Genomic DNA, 18510 nt, shown 5'->3' with positions numbered 1-18510 from the left:
ACTACGTCACGCCACCCCCTCCTCCCCCACCATACACATACATTTTATAATAACTACCCTACCTACCCACAAACCAACACGACCTACAACACTCACACACACCTTCTCCCCCCCCTCACCACCACAAACAGCACACAACACAATCACAATACAATAACAATACCCCTACACCACACATAACAGCCCTCTACCAACCATCCCTCCCCCCAATACACATACAACTCGCCTACTTCATACGCGCCGCAACTCTCACTACGTCACGCCACCCCCTCCTCCCCCACCATACATATACATTTTATAAAATAACACAATCTTGTAACATCGTAATCTGATCACATCCGATACATGCCATTATTACGTTAGTCGTACCCTTCTTATCACAAGCTCAAGCTATGAAAATGCGGACTTTAGTGAAGCAAAAATCCGACGTAAGGTAAGCCTCACACACAAACACATATTGCCGTAGAAAACCACTCCCAAGAAGCTCGCCGTTATTGCCTTGTGTATAAAGAATATTATTTTCAACTTCGAAATTATCAATGTTAATCTACGGCTATGCTTTCTCGATATTTACGGAGCTCTGCACTTGACGTGGACTAGCGAGAATGACGACTTGGACCAGGTCCGCGCCTTTTATACCGCGGGTCCTTGTTTAACATCCTTCTCTCCGAACTGAGAAAGCAGTACACACCTTTCTCTCGAGGGAGGCCAGGGAGAGACAGAGATCCACCCCCTCAAGAGGGCTCCTTAGAGGTAAGGGTTGGGAGACCAAGAACAGAGAGAAGTACATATCTTTCTCTGTAGCAATGGCAGGCAGAGGTGAACAAACCCCCACCCCATCCCCCACCAGTTAGAAGGCTACAGGGGATGGGGTGGGTGGAGAAAACACCAAGAGCAGACAGAAGGCAGAGAGGTGAACAAACCCCCACCCCCATCCCCCACCTGTTAGAAGGCTACAGGGGATGGGGTGGGTGGGGAAGACACTAAGAGCAGACAGAAGGCAGAGACAGGGGTGAACAAACCCCCACCCCCATTCCCCACCTGTTAGAAGGCTACAGGGGATGGGGTGGGTGGGGAAGACACTAAGAGCAGACAGAAGGCAGAGACAGGGGTGAACAAACCCCCACCCCCATCCCCCACCTGTTAGAAGGCTACAGGGGATGGGGTGGGTGGAGAAGACACCAAGAGTAGACAGGAGTAAACGCCCTATATTGTCCTAAGCCTGTCCAGCTATCTCTCTACTCTAGACAGTAGTAGAATAGAGCTCACAGTTGGGTATTTTTACTATGTGAACTGTAATTGTAGGACAGGTCACCTTGTCTGCAGCCGAAATGTCATCTTCACATGCGCTGTCTGAACCGCAAATGACGTTATCGTATGTGGGTTCTGAACCAGAAATGATATTACATTCTGCGAGTTCTCCACCGGAAACAATATGACATGTTTTTGTTCGATCTTTAACAATATGAAATGAGCAATCTGAAGCGGTACTAAAATCTTGACGTGCTCCAACTGGACCGGCACTAACGCCACGGGCTGTACATTTGGAAGTAGAAATGACGTCACAGCAGGCTTGACATTTGGGACTACAGTAAACATTCGCTATTCCAGTGGAGAGAGAAACATCTCTGTATAAGCGCCCCTCGTCTGCACAACAGGAAGTGCTGCTCACTGCGCTTATAAATAGACTCCTGGGTCTTTGGAAATAGGAAGAGTTTGTACAGGAACCGGAAGTTATAATGGGTTCAGTGCAAACGGCAAGCATTTTGAACTCGACGTCACCGCTTGACGAGTACTGGTTAATGTCGGGCCGAATGACCCACTGGGGTGTGCTACGCGCGCACGTGGTAAGCACGTGAACCAAAGCTTTCCTAAACTCCTTCATTCTCATGAAGTACACTACGGGATTGACAAAAGAATTCGCGAACCGGCCAGAGAACGCGATTTTGGCCAGGGTGGTGTTGTTTCCTGAGCCCGCAGTCCAGACAGCGTTGGGTAACCATGTGATGACTGACAGGATTGTAACTATGAGGAGGGTCTTGGCGAGGTCGCGTTCTCTTTGCTGGTACGACCGCGGTGCGTTGAACGAGACAGGTCTTTTTTGGTGTGACACTGCGCTAAGTGTCACCACAGAGAACACGCAGATCAAAAACAATGACAGAAAGGTCAGAACAGTCGAGGCAAAGAAGAAATAAAACCGAGAAATTAGATAGAAAGCCACTGCAGCGGTAGATACGCCCCAAGGGGTAGCCAGGGCGATGAAATACACGCGTGGGGTGAGCCCGCGATGCTTGAAGGGTGCCAGCGTTGCGTACATCCGCTCTACGGAGACTAGTACCAGTCCATTCAGAGAGGCTGAAGCGCATGAGATATCCAGGAGTTCAGCAGGCTTAAAGACGTCGCTTAGCAACGTATGTTGGTAGACTTCCTGTGATTGTAACATAGTGATGGCGTACGCTACTGCGCATGTCAGCTAATGAAAGGTTCAGTAGAAGATAGACACTGCGCCTGCGTACATGGGGGTTAACCGCGAAGGTTAGCAATGTCAGTGTGTTAAGAAGAATCGCTACCAGGCCTTCTAGTAGATAGAGTACTGACCACACTAGCGTAACTACGTGGTCATGTGACTCGTTTTCATGAGATACGTTGGTGGACATCTGTGAGAAATAATCTGTGAAATTAAGGGCAACAAATGATCAAACACAACAAACAACACTTAACAAGAATAATAAGAAAATACATTTTTATCCAATTTCAACGGATGTGCTCACAAGAAGCTTTTCTGGATTCGGTTCTTAAGAACAGCAACTGATTTTTTTTAAACCCTTTTTGCGTCACAACTGAAAAAAACTACCTTTTACACTCGCTTCCATTCACACGGGCACCCTGTGCCTTTCCTTTACGAGTCACCAATACTTCTGGTGTACGTCAATCATCACTTTTGAATTCTTCATGTATCTACAGCTTTAGATCGATCACAACTAAAACAACATCGCCTTCGTGGATCGCCTTCTTAGTTTCTGTTCCCGAAATATAGATCTTTGTGATCTTTGTAATATTTCTTTGTCGAGGGTAGCATATTTAACCGAATATACAGTGTTCTAATATATGGCCCTCGGTTAGTAAGCACTGTCACTGGGGGTGGTCACTGCCATATATGATAGTGCAGCTTGAAGAGACGGGACCTCCGGTTTAGTGTCCTTATCCGAGAAGACTGGAAACACGGAAGAATAACTTCAACTCACGTGTGGCACAAATTCGAATCAAGGCAGGAACCCGGAAAAATCCCCAGTTCAAGCCAGGATTTCGACCTGGGTTACAGCGGTGAGAGGCCGACACGCTAACACACTAGGCCACACGAAAACACGAAGTCAGCATTAGAATAAAGTTCGAATTGTTCATTAAATTTGTGTTGATTTTGATATTTATTGTGAGTACGTGCGCCTGGTATCTCTTGTGTGCCTTCTTCTTGACGCATTGGTGCTTTTCGGTGCTCTCTCATTGGTCCAACGGCCGCTGCAGCTGCGAAATGGCTTCTGTCACGAAAAAACAAGAAGCGACTCGGAAACGAAAAACACAAGGCGCACATGTGACTGAAAACGAGTTTATTAGTAAAAACTGCATTATTTTTCGACTCAAAATGAAGTCTATGGCTACCTCAGGGCCTGGATGGGGTGTCAAGGTATCAGTCACTAGCTAAAATTAAGCAATATTCTAAGCATTCTCAGCTTTTTCAGTATTTCACTGTCTAGAATATGTGCAAAAACCTTATAACTTATATTATTTCAAATTGATTTTTATTTCTATGCTACTCATAACCTTGAGCCCAGAATATCGGGTACAACAGTCAGCAACAAAATGAATGGGAAAAGCTGAGAAAAGCTTGCCCTTAATAAGGTGGGTAGGAATGGGCGTATGCAATTCACGTTTTTATAGGTGTCGTTGCCTATATGCACTTACCTTTCTATGTATGTCTTTCGAATGATACTTTTACGCAACAACACCTTTTCCTTCGTTTTTTTTTTTTTTTTATTTTAGTACAGCTTCAACTTAAATGTTTCCTTAGCCTTTATACCATTCTTTCATTTAAAACATAATTTTTTCCGGTGTTTGGAGAAAAGGGATCCGGTTCACCCACAACTAATGTTTTGTTCCACGAAAAATTTAAAGAGCTATAATGTAAGCAATTAAAAAACCCTTGGGCCTATTTATATAAAAATATAAAATAGTTTTTAATCACCCATTCTGACTTTAAGACTCTTTGTGGGAGTTAAACATTTACGTAAATTGCTGGAGCCACAAGGCGATTTTAAATGTGTAGTTCCAGAAGATATCCATACGCCCCCCTCCCCCTCTGGAATTTCCCCTGCCATCTGGAAATTCCTGGGCGTTTGCCCCCCTCCCCCCCCCCTACCTCTCCGGAATTTTTCAATCCCCTCAATCGGGGTATATAAATATTCTTGATCTACACGATGAATATGGAAGTAAAAAGACTCTTCCATTTAAATACAACCAAGAGGCTATTATTTTAGATATTCTCTTTCAATACAACATTAGAGAAAGAAGAAAGCATGTATTTAGGGACTGTATAGAGCACCTAGAGGTTGAGCTTCCTTGATGAGTAGCCGCTTAAACACGAGGATCCGCTATAAAAAGGGAAACCTCCCTTTTAAACACGAGGTTCCGCTATAAAAAGGGAAACCTCCCCTTTAAACACGAGGTTCCGCTATAAAAGGGAAACCTCCCCTTTAAACACGAGGTTCCGCTATAAAAAGGGAAACCTCCCCTTTAAACACGAGGTTCCGCTATAAAAAGGAAACCTCCCCTTTAAACACGAGGTTCCGCTATAAAAAGGGAAACCTCCCCTTTAAACACGAGGTTCCGCTATAAAAGGGAAACCTCCCCTTTAAACACGAGGTTCCGCTATAAAAGGGAAACCTCTCCTTTAAACACGAGGGTCCGCTATAAAAGGGAAACCTCCCCTTTAAACACGAGGTTCCGCTATAAAAAGGGAAACCTCCCCTTTAAACACGAGGTTCCGCTATAAAAGGGAAACCTCCCCTTTAAACACGAGGTTCCGCTATAAAAGGGGAAACCTCCCCTTTAAACACGAGGATCCGCTATAAAAAGGGAGACCTCCCCTTTAAACACGAGGTTCCGCTATAAAAGGGAAACCTCCCCTTTTAAACACGAGGTTCCGCTATAAAAAGGGAAACCTCCTCTTTAAACACGAGGTTCCGCTATAAAAAGGGAAACCTCCCCTTTAAACACGAGGTTTCGCTATAAAAGGGAAACCTCCCCTTTAAACACGAGGTTCCGCTATAAAAAGGGAAACCTCCCCTATAAACACGAGGTTCCGCTATAAAAAGGGAAACCTCCCCTTTAAACACGAGGTTCCGCTATAAAAGGGAAACATCCCCTTTAAACACGAGGTTCCGCTATAAAAAGGGAAACCTCCCCTTTAAACACGAGGTTCCGCTATAAAAGGGAAACCTCCCCTTTAAACACGAGGTTCCGCTATAAAAAGGGAAACCTCCCCTTTAAACACGAGGTTCCGCTATAAAAGGGAAACATCCCCTTTAAACACGAGGTACCGCTATAAAAAGGGAAACCTCCCCTTTAAACACGAGGTTCCGCTATAAAAAGGGAAACCTCCCCTTTAAACACGAGGATCCGCTATAAAAGGGAAACCTCCCCTTTAAACACGAGGTTCCGCTATAAAAAGGGAAACCTCCCCTTTAAACACGAGGTTCCGCTATAAAAGGGAAACATCCCCTTTAAACACGAGGTACCGCTATAAAAAGGGAAACCTCCCCTTTAAACACGAGGTTCCGCTATAAAAAGGGAAACCTCCCCTTTAAACACGAGGATCCGCTATAAAAGGGAAACCTCCCCTTTAAACACGAGGTTCCGCTATAAAAAGGGAAACCTCCTCTTTAAACACGAGGTTCCGCTATAAAAAGGGAAACCTCCCCTTTAAACACGAGGTTCCGCTATAAAAGGGAAACCTCCCCTTTAAACACGAGGTTCCGCTATAAAAAGGGAAACCTCCCCTTTAAACACGAAGTTCCGCTATAAAAAGGGAAACCTCCCCTTTAAACACGAGGATCCGCTATAAAAAGGGAGACCTCCCCTTTAAACACGAGGTTCCGCTATAAAAGGGAAACCTCCCCTTTAAACACGAGGTTCCGCTATAAAAGGGGAAACCTCCCCTTTAAACACGAGGATCCGCTATAAAAGGGAAACCTCCCCTTTAAACACGAGGTTCCGCTATAAAAGGGGAAACCTCTCCTTTAAACACGAGGTTCCGCTATAAAAGGGAAACCTCCCCTTTAAACACGAGGTTCCGCTATAAAAGGGAAACCTCCTCCCACCCCCGGGCTCAAGAACAATCAGTTATCAATGAGCCGTCAATAAGTGAACATGGCAGAACAGTCTGAGCGCTAAATTCAAATTGCATATTCTAAACCAAATCAAATAAAATTCCTAGACTTGTCCGCCTAAATGTCTCTATTTAATAAAAAAAATAATGTTCGCCAAGCTGTGTGCGCTCTAAAATATGAACATTTTCATCAAAGCTCGGGAATAATTTATACAGATGCGCAAAATTCACAATTTTGCACCGAAAACGGGCCATTTGTTAGAAAACCTCCACGGTTAAAATGTAACCCTCCAAAAATAAAGAATATTGTATTGTATTGTAAACGTGAATGCACAACAAATCACATATCAATCTTTTAACACAACTGAGGCTTCAGAGATAGCATTATTACATCAGACTTTGTGACTGTTGGTTCTCACAAGGACGTAAGCGCAAAGCACGTAATTTTCCGATCCGTAATTTTCCTGCTGTAACAATCCCCATCCTTATTGCCCCGGCGTATGGTACAATACTTTCAAGATTTCCTACCGCAACGACTTCTGCTAGTGCAACTCAAACCAAAATTGTTGAAATATCCTGCAACGCTTCAAGACTCAATGACAAAGACATCCCACGACGTATAAAACAAATCGTCAAAAATGTCGGAAACTGATGTAAGGTGTTACTGGCCCGGCTAAAAATTCCCGCGAATTTTACTGTAACCGCCCCCTCCCTGGAGACATGCAGCTGTACAAAAGCGTTCTTCCACGGCAATGCCCCGTTACTCCCCCTGTCCCGGTTGGGGGGAAGGGGGGGTTCACTTCACTAGTGCATTATAGTTTGACTCACGGAGTAGTCTCGCGGAATGAAAAAACGCGACGTTTCGATTCTTGTGAACTGCTGGAGATAAAGATTATTGTGGATATAGGGATTGCCCTTTGATTCAAATGAGTCAGCTCTTTTTTACGATTCCCGAAATGCTAAAATAGCTCCTCAATTCCGTCCATCAAGTTTTGATTTTTAACGCACCCCTTTTCGTACGTACCCTTTGATTGGACAACGCATTGCAGTCAGATGGCTTGGTTGGAAGCCATCGAAGTGTAGGCCAATAAATACAGGCTTTTGACTGAAGGAGGACGCTAAAACATTTTGTTTCAGCTTTCCAAAATCGAGCCACAATTTAGAAATATCGCCCCTATGACACCACTATAATGTACAATGAGGCCGTCTTAATCTTTTAGCTAGTGTGATTGTAATTTAGTCCTAATGATGCGAGCAGACTCCTTTATTGAGGAGACACCCTTCATCCGCGTGGGTATATCCTGCACGGCGGTGCTTTGAGCAAGTATTTGTTTCTGTTGCTGCTATATTTAATTGCTTTATTGCTGACAGACACTTGTTATTCAGTCTATTGGCTGCAATAAGTGCTAATAAACTATATTACTATAGACTATATTATTATTACTATTATCATTATTATTATTATTATTATTATTTTTATATTATCATCATCATTATTAATATTTTTATTATTATTATGCTGTAAAGACGACAGTGACAGAAAGAACAACCTAAAAAGCTGACCGGCTCAGTACAATAAAAAAACTAAAACAAGTGAAAATAAGCCTTTCTTTCTATTCGAACAAGAATAGTCCAGCCGCACAAACACACCCGTCCTCGGAAGACCGTTTTGGCACCGAAGTCAGGGGCGTAGCTAGCAAGGGGTGTTGCCCAGTACCCCCTTCTGGTCCAATAAAGCTGTTACGTCCTATTCGTTTCGTCTCAGCTGGAAAGGAATGTGCTTGAGAAATCACTTTCCCCCTCCTCCATCCTCGAGGAGAAATCCTTGCTACGCCCCTGGGAGCTCGGTGAGATGCAATCTATCTGCATCCGTCTAACGATTACTTTCCAATGTATAGAAAGAGAAGGGTTGAGGGGAGTGCTGTGGGAAAAACTCCTTTAAGCTCTTAAGTTCGCCCCACCTTCCAAAAAGTACACACGCCAAAGATACATTGAATTTCATGTCCCGTCTTTAACGTTATTTTAAATACTCCTCTTGGCCTATGAATGTTTTCAGTCCCCCCCACTTTTCTCACCTAGCCCTCCCTTGTTTTAAATAACCAATAAACGGTCCATTGGCGACCACTTTATACCAGTCTTTCCTCTTTTTTATTATTAGGTGAATAATATAACCTATATAATTTATACATATATATCACGACACCGCCCATGTGCCATGTGTATCCCGCAAGCCCCGCCAGCGCTAGTAGCTGTAAAATGTAGACCTCTTACATCTAGATCGATTGACAGCCCCAACCCCCACCACCCCCCTCTCCAACACTACCACCACGATCACACGTAACGCATGTCACATGTCATGTCGGTACAGGACCCTGCAGGGGGGGGGGGGGGGACGGGGAATCTGAACCCCTTTTTCGAAGTCTCACAAACCCCTTTCCGTCCTGAAATCTAAATCCCGTTCCCAATAACCCAGGTGGCGAATTCCCGTTTTACCCGTTCAGGACCATAATGTATCCATAAACACTTTTAAACCTCTCTATATATAGTATACGTCATACACAACTATGTTAAAAGGGTCATTAATTCGACCCAAAATGCATCGCTTCAGACGTGGTCACATATTATACCCAACAATTCATACCCGCATTAAAAGAGCAGAAAAATCGATAACGATGAGCGTTTTATGGCGTAAACAACTAGCACTGCAATGCATTGTGGGTAGTGTAATGTGGCCACTCTAATTTGGATAGCTTCACGTTCAAGTCCCCCCAGTCCTACTCCGCCTCCTGTGTTAGCTAGATAACACTGTCTTCCTGTGTCTAGACCCGGCACAGGTAGCCCAATCTCACAGTGCTTATTTCTATTCAACAAGTAGTAAAACGCAAAGGTTGACTTTTACAAAACTAAACAGAGGTATTTAAATTCACATAACATTCACCTGCCCTGCCGTTAATATTGATAACTTACGAATCGCAAAAACCACGAACTGTGAGCTTGGGCTCCCTGTGGATCCACATGTAAGCGCTTGACCTTAGGGGCCGTCCACACTAACACGGATTCGTTTGAATCCGTAGACTTTTTGATACGTTTAGGCCTCCCGTCCACACTAACACGGATTCAATTGGATCCGTATACTTTTTGATACGTTTAGGCGTTCCGTCCACACTAACACGGATTCGTTTGAGTATACTTTTTGATACGTTTAGGCCTTCCGTCCACACTAACACGCGCGCTGGATCCAGCGAATCCAGTGAATCAAAATGAATCCGTATACTTTAGGCCGTAGTGTGGACGGTCGAATCCGTATCAAAATGAAAACGATGGCGTAAAATCGCAGGCGCGCGATGCTTTAAGCATTCGCATAGTATAACAATGACGTCACCTTGTATCTTTCAAAGTTTTCAAAGGTTTGAATCCGTGTTAGTGTGGACGGCTGGATCCGGGCGAACACGATGCGAAAACGATAGTGTGGACGCGAATCAAGTGATGCGTTTTCGGCGAAACGAATCCGGATACTTTTGAATCCGTGTTAGTGTGGACGACCCCTTAGACAGTCGCTTCTGTTAACATTTCTGTGTTTGGGTGTATAACTAAGGCGAGCTTCTATGAAAACTGCCAAAAGTTAGCAAGGGCAGGAGGAACATAATTCGTTAGGCTATATGGTATCATCTATCTATATATGCTCTCTACATTGGCTGAAATTTGCCCTGTTTTTTTGACGCGCTCTAGAAAATCGGTCAAATTACGTTGCGTAATCTGATTGCTACCACGTAGCACGCGAACAGACTCCGATGCGTTAACCGAATCAGAGTGCCGAAACGAACCCTACAAATACAAGTATTTTTTTGCTGGCCTACCGGTTATCCCCAGTAACGCACTTGAAAAAACTCAAAAGCGCGCATTAGCTATAAGGCTACAACGATTTAAGTATCGCGAGGCACTGATAAAGATCGTTTTCACCACCTTAGCTGTTAGAAGGGCGGACGTTTGCAGTATTCATTACGCTCATGCATAGCTTAAATCCAAGCAACCCTCTTGTCATTATGCAGGGGGGATGATTTACTAGACAAGCAAAGCTTATAGTCTCAGACCACGCCCTTACAGAAAATACCAATGAATACCTTCAGAATTGGGATCTTTGTAACATATATGTATTTGGATTGTTTGTAGTTATGGTTTTTTTTTTGTTCTATATTGTGGTTATTTGTATTGCGCAAAGGTTCTGTTATCCAGCCTCTGCTTTAAATGACCTCCATAAACATTTGTTATTATCATTATCATCATTATTATTAAATGTTATTCTACTATTCTACAAATTCTCCTGCCCTTGCGTTAGTCCATAAGGTAAACTTGCATCAATAGGTCGGGTACATGAATACCAACATTTAAAAAGCTGCGACCGTTTCTTAGAGTACTAATACTTGTAATAAAATGAGGTTTGCGCCTCGCAAAAAAGGGCTATCATCGTCCAACATCGCCAGCGTTGACCTCACGTCAAAGAAAATGCTAGCGAACTACCTCGTAGCATCGTGTAACATTGTATACAAACAGCTCAACAATGCTGGCGATGTTAAACGAGGCTTTATCAAGACGGTGCATTGTACGCTAGGATAAAAACAAGGCCACTAGTTGGCTAAGAAGTGTAAGGTCCAACTACATGTAAACTTAAGAATACCCTGTCACATTTTTCGCATACTAATGCCTCCATATTTTGAAATTAAAGTGTGAAGATTTTTGTAGAAGAATTGCGGCCGGATATTCCGGGGTTGCTTCCTGACTTGTGCTAGCCGAACTCTAGTTGGTACCTCCATTCTGGCTTGTTGGCGGAGGGAATTCCCGCGGTCTGCCGTCAGGGCCGATCTCTGCGGTCTGGATTACACCCATCTTGTTGAGGTGTTCAATCATCTCGCCCAGCTTCATTGCTTCTTCTTCTTTCTCTTCGTCCGTCATGCCATCAAGTGGGTTGGGCCTATCCGGAGGGATGGCGCCTAGCGTGCAGATAAGCATCAGTTAAACGGACAATAAATAAATAAAATTAATAAATAAATAAAATTAATAAATAAATAAAATTTATTAGAAACAATAAGTAAACAATCACAAATCAGATGAAACAAAGAGCAGTGCGTGCGCAGATAATAAAAAATCGCGTATGAACAATCAGAATTGGGATGGAACAAAAAGCAGTGCGCGTAGATAATGAAGGGACGCGCGTGAACAATCAGAATTATGATAAAACAAAGACTAGTACGCGTAGATAATAAAGAAACGAGCGTGAACAATCAGAATTATAATGGAACAAAGAGCAGTAAGCGTAGATAATAAAGAGACGGGCGTGGAAAATCAAAATTATGAAAAAACAAAGAGCAGTACGCGTATATAATAAAGAAACGAGCGTGAACAATCAGAATATAATGGATAGGCTGGCTACCATGTACCATGCGTACCTATAATGGATAGGCTGGCTACCATGTACCATGCGCACCTATAATGGATAGGCTGGCTACCATGTACCATGCGTACCTATAATGGATAGGCTGGCTACCATGTACCATGCGCACCTATAATGGATAGGCTGGCTACCATGTACCATGCGTACCTATAATAGATAGGCTGGCTACCATGTACCATGCGTACCTATAATGGATAGGCTGGCTACCATGTACCATGCGTACCTATAATGGATAGGCTGGCTACCCTGTACCATGCGTACCTATAATGGATAGGCTGGCTACCATGTACCATATAATGGATAGGCTGGCTACCATGTACCATGCGCACCTATAATGGATAGGCTGGCTACCATGTACCATATAATGGATAGGCTGGCTACCATGTACCATGCGTACCTATAATGGATAGGCTGGCTACCATGTACCATGCGTACCTATAATGGATAGGCTGGCTACCATGTACCATGCGTACCTATAATGGATAGGCTGGCTATCATCTACCATGCGTACCTATAATGGATAGGCTGGCTACCATGTACCATGCGTACCTATAATGGATAGGCTGGCTACCATGTACCATGCGCACCTATAATGGATAGGCTGGCTACCATGTACCATGCGCACCTATAATGGATAGGCTGGCTACCATGTACCATGCGTACCTATAATGGATAGGCTGGCTACCATGTACCATGCGCACCTATAATGGATAGGCTGGCTACCATTTACTATGCGTACCTATAAAGGATAGGCTGGCTACCATGTACCATGCGCACCTATAATGGATAGGCTGGCTACCATGTACCATGCGCACCTATAATGGATAGGCTGGCTACCATGTACCATGCGCACCTATAATGGATAGGCTGGCTACCATGTACCATGCGTACCTATAATGGATAGGCTGGCTACCATGTACCATGCGTACCTATAAAGGATAGGCTGGCTATCATGTACCATGCGCACCTATAATGGATAGGCTGGCTACCATGTACCATGCGTACCTATAATGGATAGGCTGGCTACCATGAACCATGCGCACCTATAATGGATAGGCTGGCTACCATGTACCATGCGCACCTATAATGGATAGGCTGGCTACCATGTACCATGCGCACCTATAATGGATAGGCTGGCTACCATGTACCATGCGTACCTATAAAGGATAGGCTGGCTACCATGTACCATGCGTACCTATAATGGATAGGCTGGCTACCATGTACCATGCGTACCTATAATGGATAGGCTGGCTACCCTGTACCATGCGTACCTATAATGGATAGGCTGGCTACCATGTACCATATAATGGATAGGCTGGCTACCATGTACCATGCGCACCTATAATGGATAGGCTGGCTACCATGTACCATATAATGGATAGGCTGGCTACCATGTACCATGCGTACCTATAATGGATAGGCTGGCTACCATGTACCATGCGTACCTATAATGGATAGGCTGGCTACCATGTACCATGCGTACCTATAATGGATAGGCTGGCTACCATGTACCATGCGTACCTATAATGGATAGGCTGGCTACCATGTGTACCTATAATGGATAGGCTGGCTACCATGTACCATGTGTACCTATAATGGATAGGCTGGCTACCATGTACCATGCGTACCTATAATGGATAGGCTGGCTACCATGTGTACCTATAATGGATAGGCTGGCTACCATGCTCACCTATAATGGATAGGCTGGCTACCATGTACCATGCGTACCTATAATGGATAGGCTGGCTACCATGTACCATGCGCACCTATAATGGATAGGCTGGCTACCATGTACCATGCGCACCTATAATGGATAGGCTGGCTACCATGTACCATGCGTACCTATAATGGATAGGCTGGCTACCATGTACCATGCGCACCTATAATGGATAGGCTGGATACCATGTACCATGCGTACCTATAATGGATAGGCTGGATACCATGTACCATGCGCACCTATAATGGATAGGCTGGCTACCATGTACCATGCGTACCTATAATGGATAGGCTGGCTACCATGTACCATGCGCACCTATAATGGATAGGCTGGCTACCATGAACCATGCGTACCTATAATGGATAGGCTGGCTACCATGTACCATGCGTACCTATAATGGATAGGCTGGCTACCATGTACCATGCGTACCTATAATGGATAGGCTGGCTACCATCTGTACCTATAATGGATAGGCTGGCTACCATGTACCATGCGTACCTATAATGGATAGGCTGGCTACCATGTACCATGCGTACCTATAATGGATAGGCTGGCTACCATGTGTACCTATAATGGATAGGCTGGCTACCATGTACCATGCGCACCTATAATGGATAGGCTGGCTACCATGTACCATGCGTACCTATAATGGATAGGCTGGCTACCATGAACCATGCGCACCTATAATGGATAGGCTGGCTACCATGTACCATGCGTACCTATAATGGATAGGCTGGCTACCATGTACCATGCGCACCTATAATGGATAGGCTGGCTACCATGTGTACCTATAATGGATAGGCTGGCTACCATGTACCATGCGCACCTATAATGGATAGGCTGGCTACCATGTACCATGCGTACCTATAATGGATAGGCTGGCTACCATGTGTACCTATAATGGATAGGCTGGCTACCATGTGTACCTATAATGGATAGGCTGGCTACCATGTGTACCTATAATGGATAGGCTGGCTATCATCTACCATGCGTACCTATAATGGATAGGCTGGCTACCATGTACCATGCGTACCTATAATGGATAGACTGGCTACCATGTACCATGCGTACCTATAATGGGGTCGATCTGGTTCTTGACCTGTACATATTCATCAGTATCTGAGTTCTCTTCATCTGAGGAGTATTCACCACCATTCCCCTGCCCTCCCGCCATCAGCCCTTTGCGGGCGAGTAGCCCGGCCGCATTGCCATAACCCGTGTACTTGATGAGGCGATCTGTATTCTCTTTACACAAGATAAATAGGAAGTCAGCTACCATGTCCTACAAAACAGATAAAATGACAAGACATGAGTTTGTCTGTCTCTCTGTATTCTCTTTACACAAGATAAATAGGAAGTCAGCTACCATGTCCTACAAAACAGATAAAATGACAAGACATGAGTTTGTCTGTCTCTCTGTTCTGTTTGATCTGGTTATCTGTTGGCCATTATGTCTGTAGATGTGTTTGGCTGTTGATCTGTCTGCCTGTTACCTATTCTGATTTATCTGCCATCTGTGAAGCACATTGATTGAATGATTTATTTACTGATTGATTTATTGATTGATTGTCCATCAGCCTGGCCATCTGTTTGTTACTTTGTCATCATCCGTCTGTTTATCTTTTCATCTGTTGCCTATTTATCTGTTCATCTATCACCCTGCTTGTACTTCTGTTTGTTTTTCAACAGTCTGTTCATACGTCTATCCATTTATCTGCTAATTCATTTGTCTATTTGGTTTGTTCACTATCCGTCTGTGTGTCCATCGTTCTATCATACCCTTATATCCCCTGGCGCTGTCATCATCTTAATCAACTTGTTCTTAATAGCACTACCCTCCTCAGGTCTTGTATGGCTCACTGCTTGTAATGGTGGCAGAATCTCAAGTCTCAAGTACTTGCGGATTATGCTGTCTCCCTTGGCCAAGCAACAGAGAGCGCTTATCTCTGGGACAAGGCTGTCTGCATTGCTGGAATCTATCCTGCTTTCAATGTGTTTTAGCAGTGACATGATGGCAGCCATGTTGTTTGTCTAAGAAAGATAATAGAAAATGTATCACTCAGTTAAAAAGCCTACCAATTAAAGTTGATCAGAAATCAATGCTAACAAAAAGAACAAAACAAAAAAACAAGCTCATTACTTAGAAAGAATAATACAGACTATCTTTTGGTAAAGTACACAAACTGGGGGATTTTTTCTTCAAATTACTAAGGCAGAAGTTACTACATCTATTTCCCTAGAAAAAAGAAAGTAACTGCTCTTGTAAGTAACCAGCTCAAATAAGGAGTTCCCATAGATGATAAGCTCCATTAACAACCCTATTTTTTTAGGTTTCAAGTGGTCGCTTACAAGAGCTTCGACTGTATGTACCAAATAATACTATTATTTTATTAATTACTCTAGTACTGTATAACACAAATAATGGAGAGCATATTTACCAGGTAAAAGCTTCTGTATCTGAGCTCTTTTTTGTTTATCTCAAAGTCTGCTACAAAGGCCTTTCCCACTGACTTAGGGAATCCCCAGTAAAGAAAGTGCATGGCCTCTTTTGGCATACTGTTTATAGCATTCATGGCATGGTTATGGACATTTTCTGCCCCGTCTGGTAATGCTTTCACATGTGTGAACAGGGTGCTGGTGATCAAAGCTATCCTCTCGTAATGCTCTTGGGTTTCATGTGTGAGCTCTTTAGGCATTGCCATGGTTACATTGAATATGACTTTTAGGATTTCTGCTGACATTCGAGCCTGGTCTTTCGTCATCTGGTAAGTCTTTGGAAATTTCTCAAGTTTAAACCTTAAAAAGAAAAGGTTGATAGAAAAGTTAGGTGGAACCTCTAAAGATGACCTCTCTACTCTGCAATACATGGGCATACTCTTTTGCATAATAAGAGACACTTTAAATTTTAAGGTGGAATTAATATGTAACAGGTAACTGAATTATTAATAAGCAATATTTATTGCAGCTTAGAATTTGCATGCATTTGCACGCTATTTTTTAATTCTTAACTACATCGCCTTGAAGCAAAATCGAGTCCCTTTGAAATCGAACATCACCTTCCTCGAATGGAAATATCGCTCTGTTGTCTTCGTAGTGCTGTTAAAGTTCTGTGACAACGTCTTGGTTGCCTTTTGATGCCAAATTATTAGTCAAACTCAAGTAAAATGTAATTTAGCAGACACCTCTAACAGGTACTGTAACTCAGTTTAGTCCTGAGGGTCCATTATAGAGGTTCCAACATAATATAAACATGCCTTCACATCAAGATTTCATTCTCTATTTTACACCAATACAAAATTAATTAACAATTAAAATATACATTTTTTCTAATTCTTTGCATTTTCAAATGGATGAAACCTAAATCCTAGCAACTGGATGACAGAATTGTGAAAGGACCCATCAATCTCTATAATGGACATTTAATGAATCTCCACATGTCATGTTGTTATTCTGCATAAATATTCTACTAGATTTTAAAAGTCCCCATCTATAATCCACTGCAAAAATACACAAAACATTAAAATTAGATTTTCAAATCTTTGATAACTGATAATTGATAACAACAGATATCCGTTTTTTTTTTCAGAATATGTCATATCTCTCCAAAACTTGTGTTAAAGAACATGATTTGGACAAAATATAAACCTTAGATGTATTTGTACTCCCTTTGTCCGAGTACTGTAGCTTGGCAGGAATTTTAATTTGTAGATTAAAATCTACACTTGTTTACCATAATACCACTTATCAAGTGACAAAACTAATTAATTTGTAATATGTGACATATTTTCTTGCCACCTTATTTTCCATTTTTCTCTATCCATAAAAAAATGTCTCTCTATACTTCATTTAATACAAAGACAGTGCCCTTCATACACCTTTATATCTAACTCATTTGAGAAATTCATTAACAAATAAATTACTCAAATAAGTTATGAGCGTACAGGTTTGAGTAACTGAGAGATTGACCTCTAAAAGTGTTGATGGAGGGGGAGCCAAATCTGCCATGTTTTCTGATTACAGAATAACAGCTGAGTGGTATAAACCAAACGATTTCTTGATGAAGGAAAAACACATATGTTATCCTTACCTCTCTGCAACATTCAACTTGTGGAGTTCTTTAGATTCGATCTCACCACATCCATCTTTCCCATTTGAACTATGGGTTCGATCTCTGTCGTCCTTGCCCGGAACTTGCGAATCTAGGGCATGTGTAAGAATACACAATCCCTTATTCTCGAAAGCTGTTTTTCTAATCGCCCCCTCAAAAGCGGTTAGCAGGAACATCAGCCTCAAATCAAAATAGAATACATCTTGAGGGACGCTTTTATCGGCCCAGTTTTTGAGTCGGTGTAGAAGGGATAATGTCACGTCGAATTTTATGCAATGTTCCCTTGCAGGCGCACTGTGGTACATTATATTACACAAGCATTTCAATGATTCGATGATCGTCCCACTCGTTTTGACGCATCCATCGTAGTTCATCATTCTAAGATAAACGGTGTCCACCTCTGTTGGACCTATACAGGTCAAAGCTTTCGCTCCCTTTTTTCCTCCATTCTCTTCCGAACCCTTGCTCCCAGGGACTCTATCCTCTTCAGAGTATAATCCAGAGAGAATGAATAAAGTCTTACAGGATTTCTCTGATGTGAGAAGCCCCAAGCCATTTTTATCGCGACTTAGAATTCGCAGTGCATTTAATGCGCTCTTTTCGAATTCTTCGCCGCGTCGTCTTGATGCAAGCTCTTCCAAAATCGCATCGATAAAATCCCTTCGAAGGCCCATATCACCTTCCTCGAACGCAAATGTCTGGCTGTTATCTTCACAGAACTGTTTAAGTTCTGTGACAGCGTCTTGGTCGCCTTTTGACGCCTTGAGAATGTTTAGAACAGCCTCCATTTCTTTTTCTGGCCAAAACAGAACGAATGATCGGAACAAGTGAGCGAACGTCGATCAATAATCAGT

At 43.0% G+C, this 18510-nt stretch overlaps 1 protein-coding gene across 1 annotated transcript; it reads right to left on the bottom strand.

The window, feature by feature from the left end:
• Positions 1-8511: 8511 nt before the first annotated feature.
• Positions 8512-18500, bottom strand: LOC5518093 (synembryn-A). Its single transcript, XM_032362554.2, has 5 exons — positions 17636-18500; positions 15987-16344; positions 15328-15579; positions 14620-14830; positions 8512-11370 (listed from the first exon to the last, which is right to left on the bottom strand). The coding sequence occupies exons 1-5, from the start codon at positions 18442-18444 to the stop codon at positions 11177-11179; spliced, it is 1824 nt and encodes a 607-aa protein (XP_032218445.1). The 5' UTR covers positions 18445-18500; the 3' UTR covers positions 8512-11176.
• Positions 18501-18510: the final 10 nt, after the last annotated feature.

This window comes from Nematostella vectensis, chromosome 13 (assembly GCF_932526225.1).
Source record: "Nematostella vectensis chromosome 13, jaNemVect1.1, whole genome shotgun sequence".
Classification (NCBI taxonomy): Eukaryota; Metazoa; Cnidaria; class Anthozoa; order Actiniaria; family Edwardsiidae; genus Nematostella; species Nematostella vectensis.
This window is presented reverse-complemented; position numbering and strand designations above follow the sequence as displayed.

What these genes read in the sequence shown, in the direction of transcription:
- LOC5518093 (XM_032362554.2), bottom strand. Translation starts at nt 18,444, where the DNA reads ATGGAGGCTGTTCTAAACATTCTCAAGGCGTCAAAAGGCGACCAAGAC. An exon ending in AAGTTGAATGTTGCAGAGAG is followed by an intron (nt 16,345 to 17,635) that starts GTAAGGATAACA and finishes TTTCTTTTTAAG; the next exon opens with GTTTAAACTTGAGAAATTTC. An exon ending in CCAGATCGACCCCATTATAG is followed by an intron (nt 11,371 to 14,619) that starts GTACGCATGGTA and finishes TCTGCACGCTAG; the next exon opens with GCGCCATCCCTCCGGATAGG.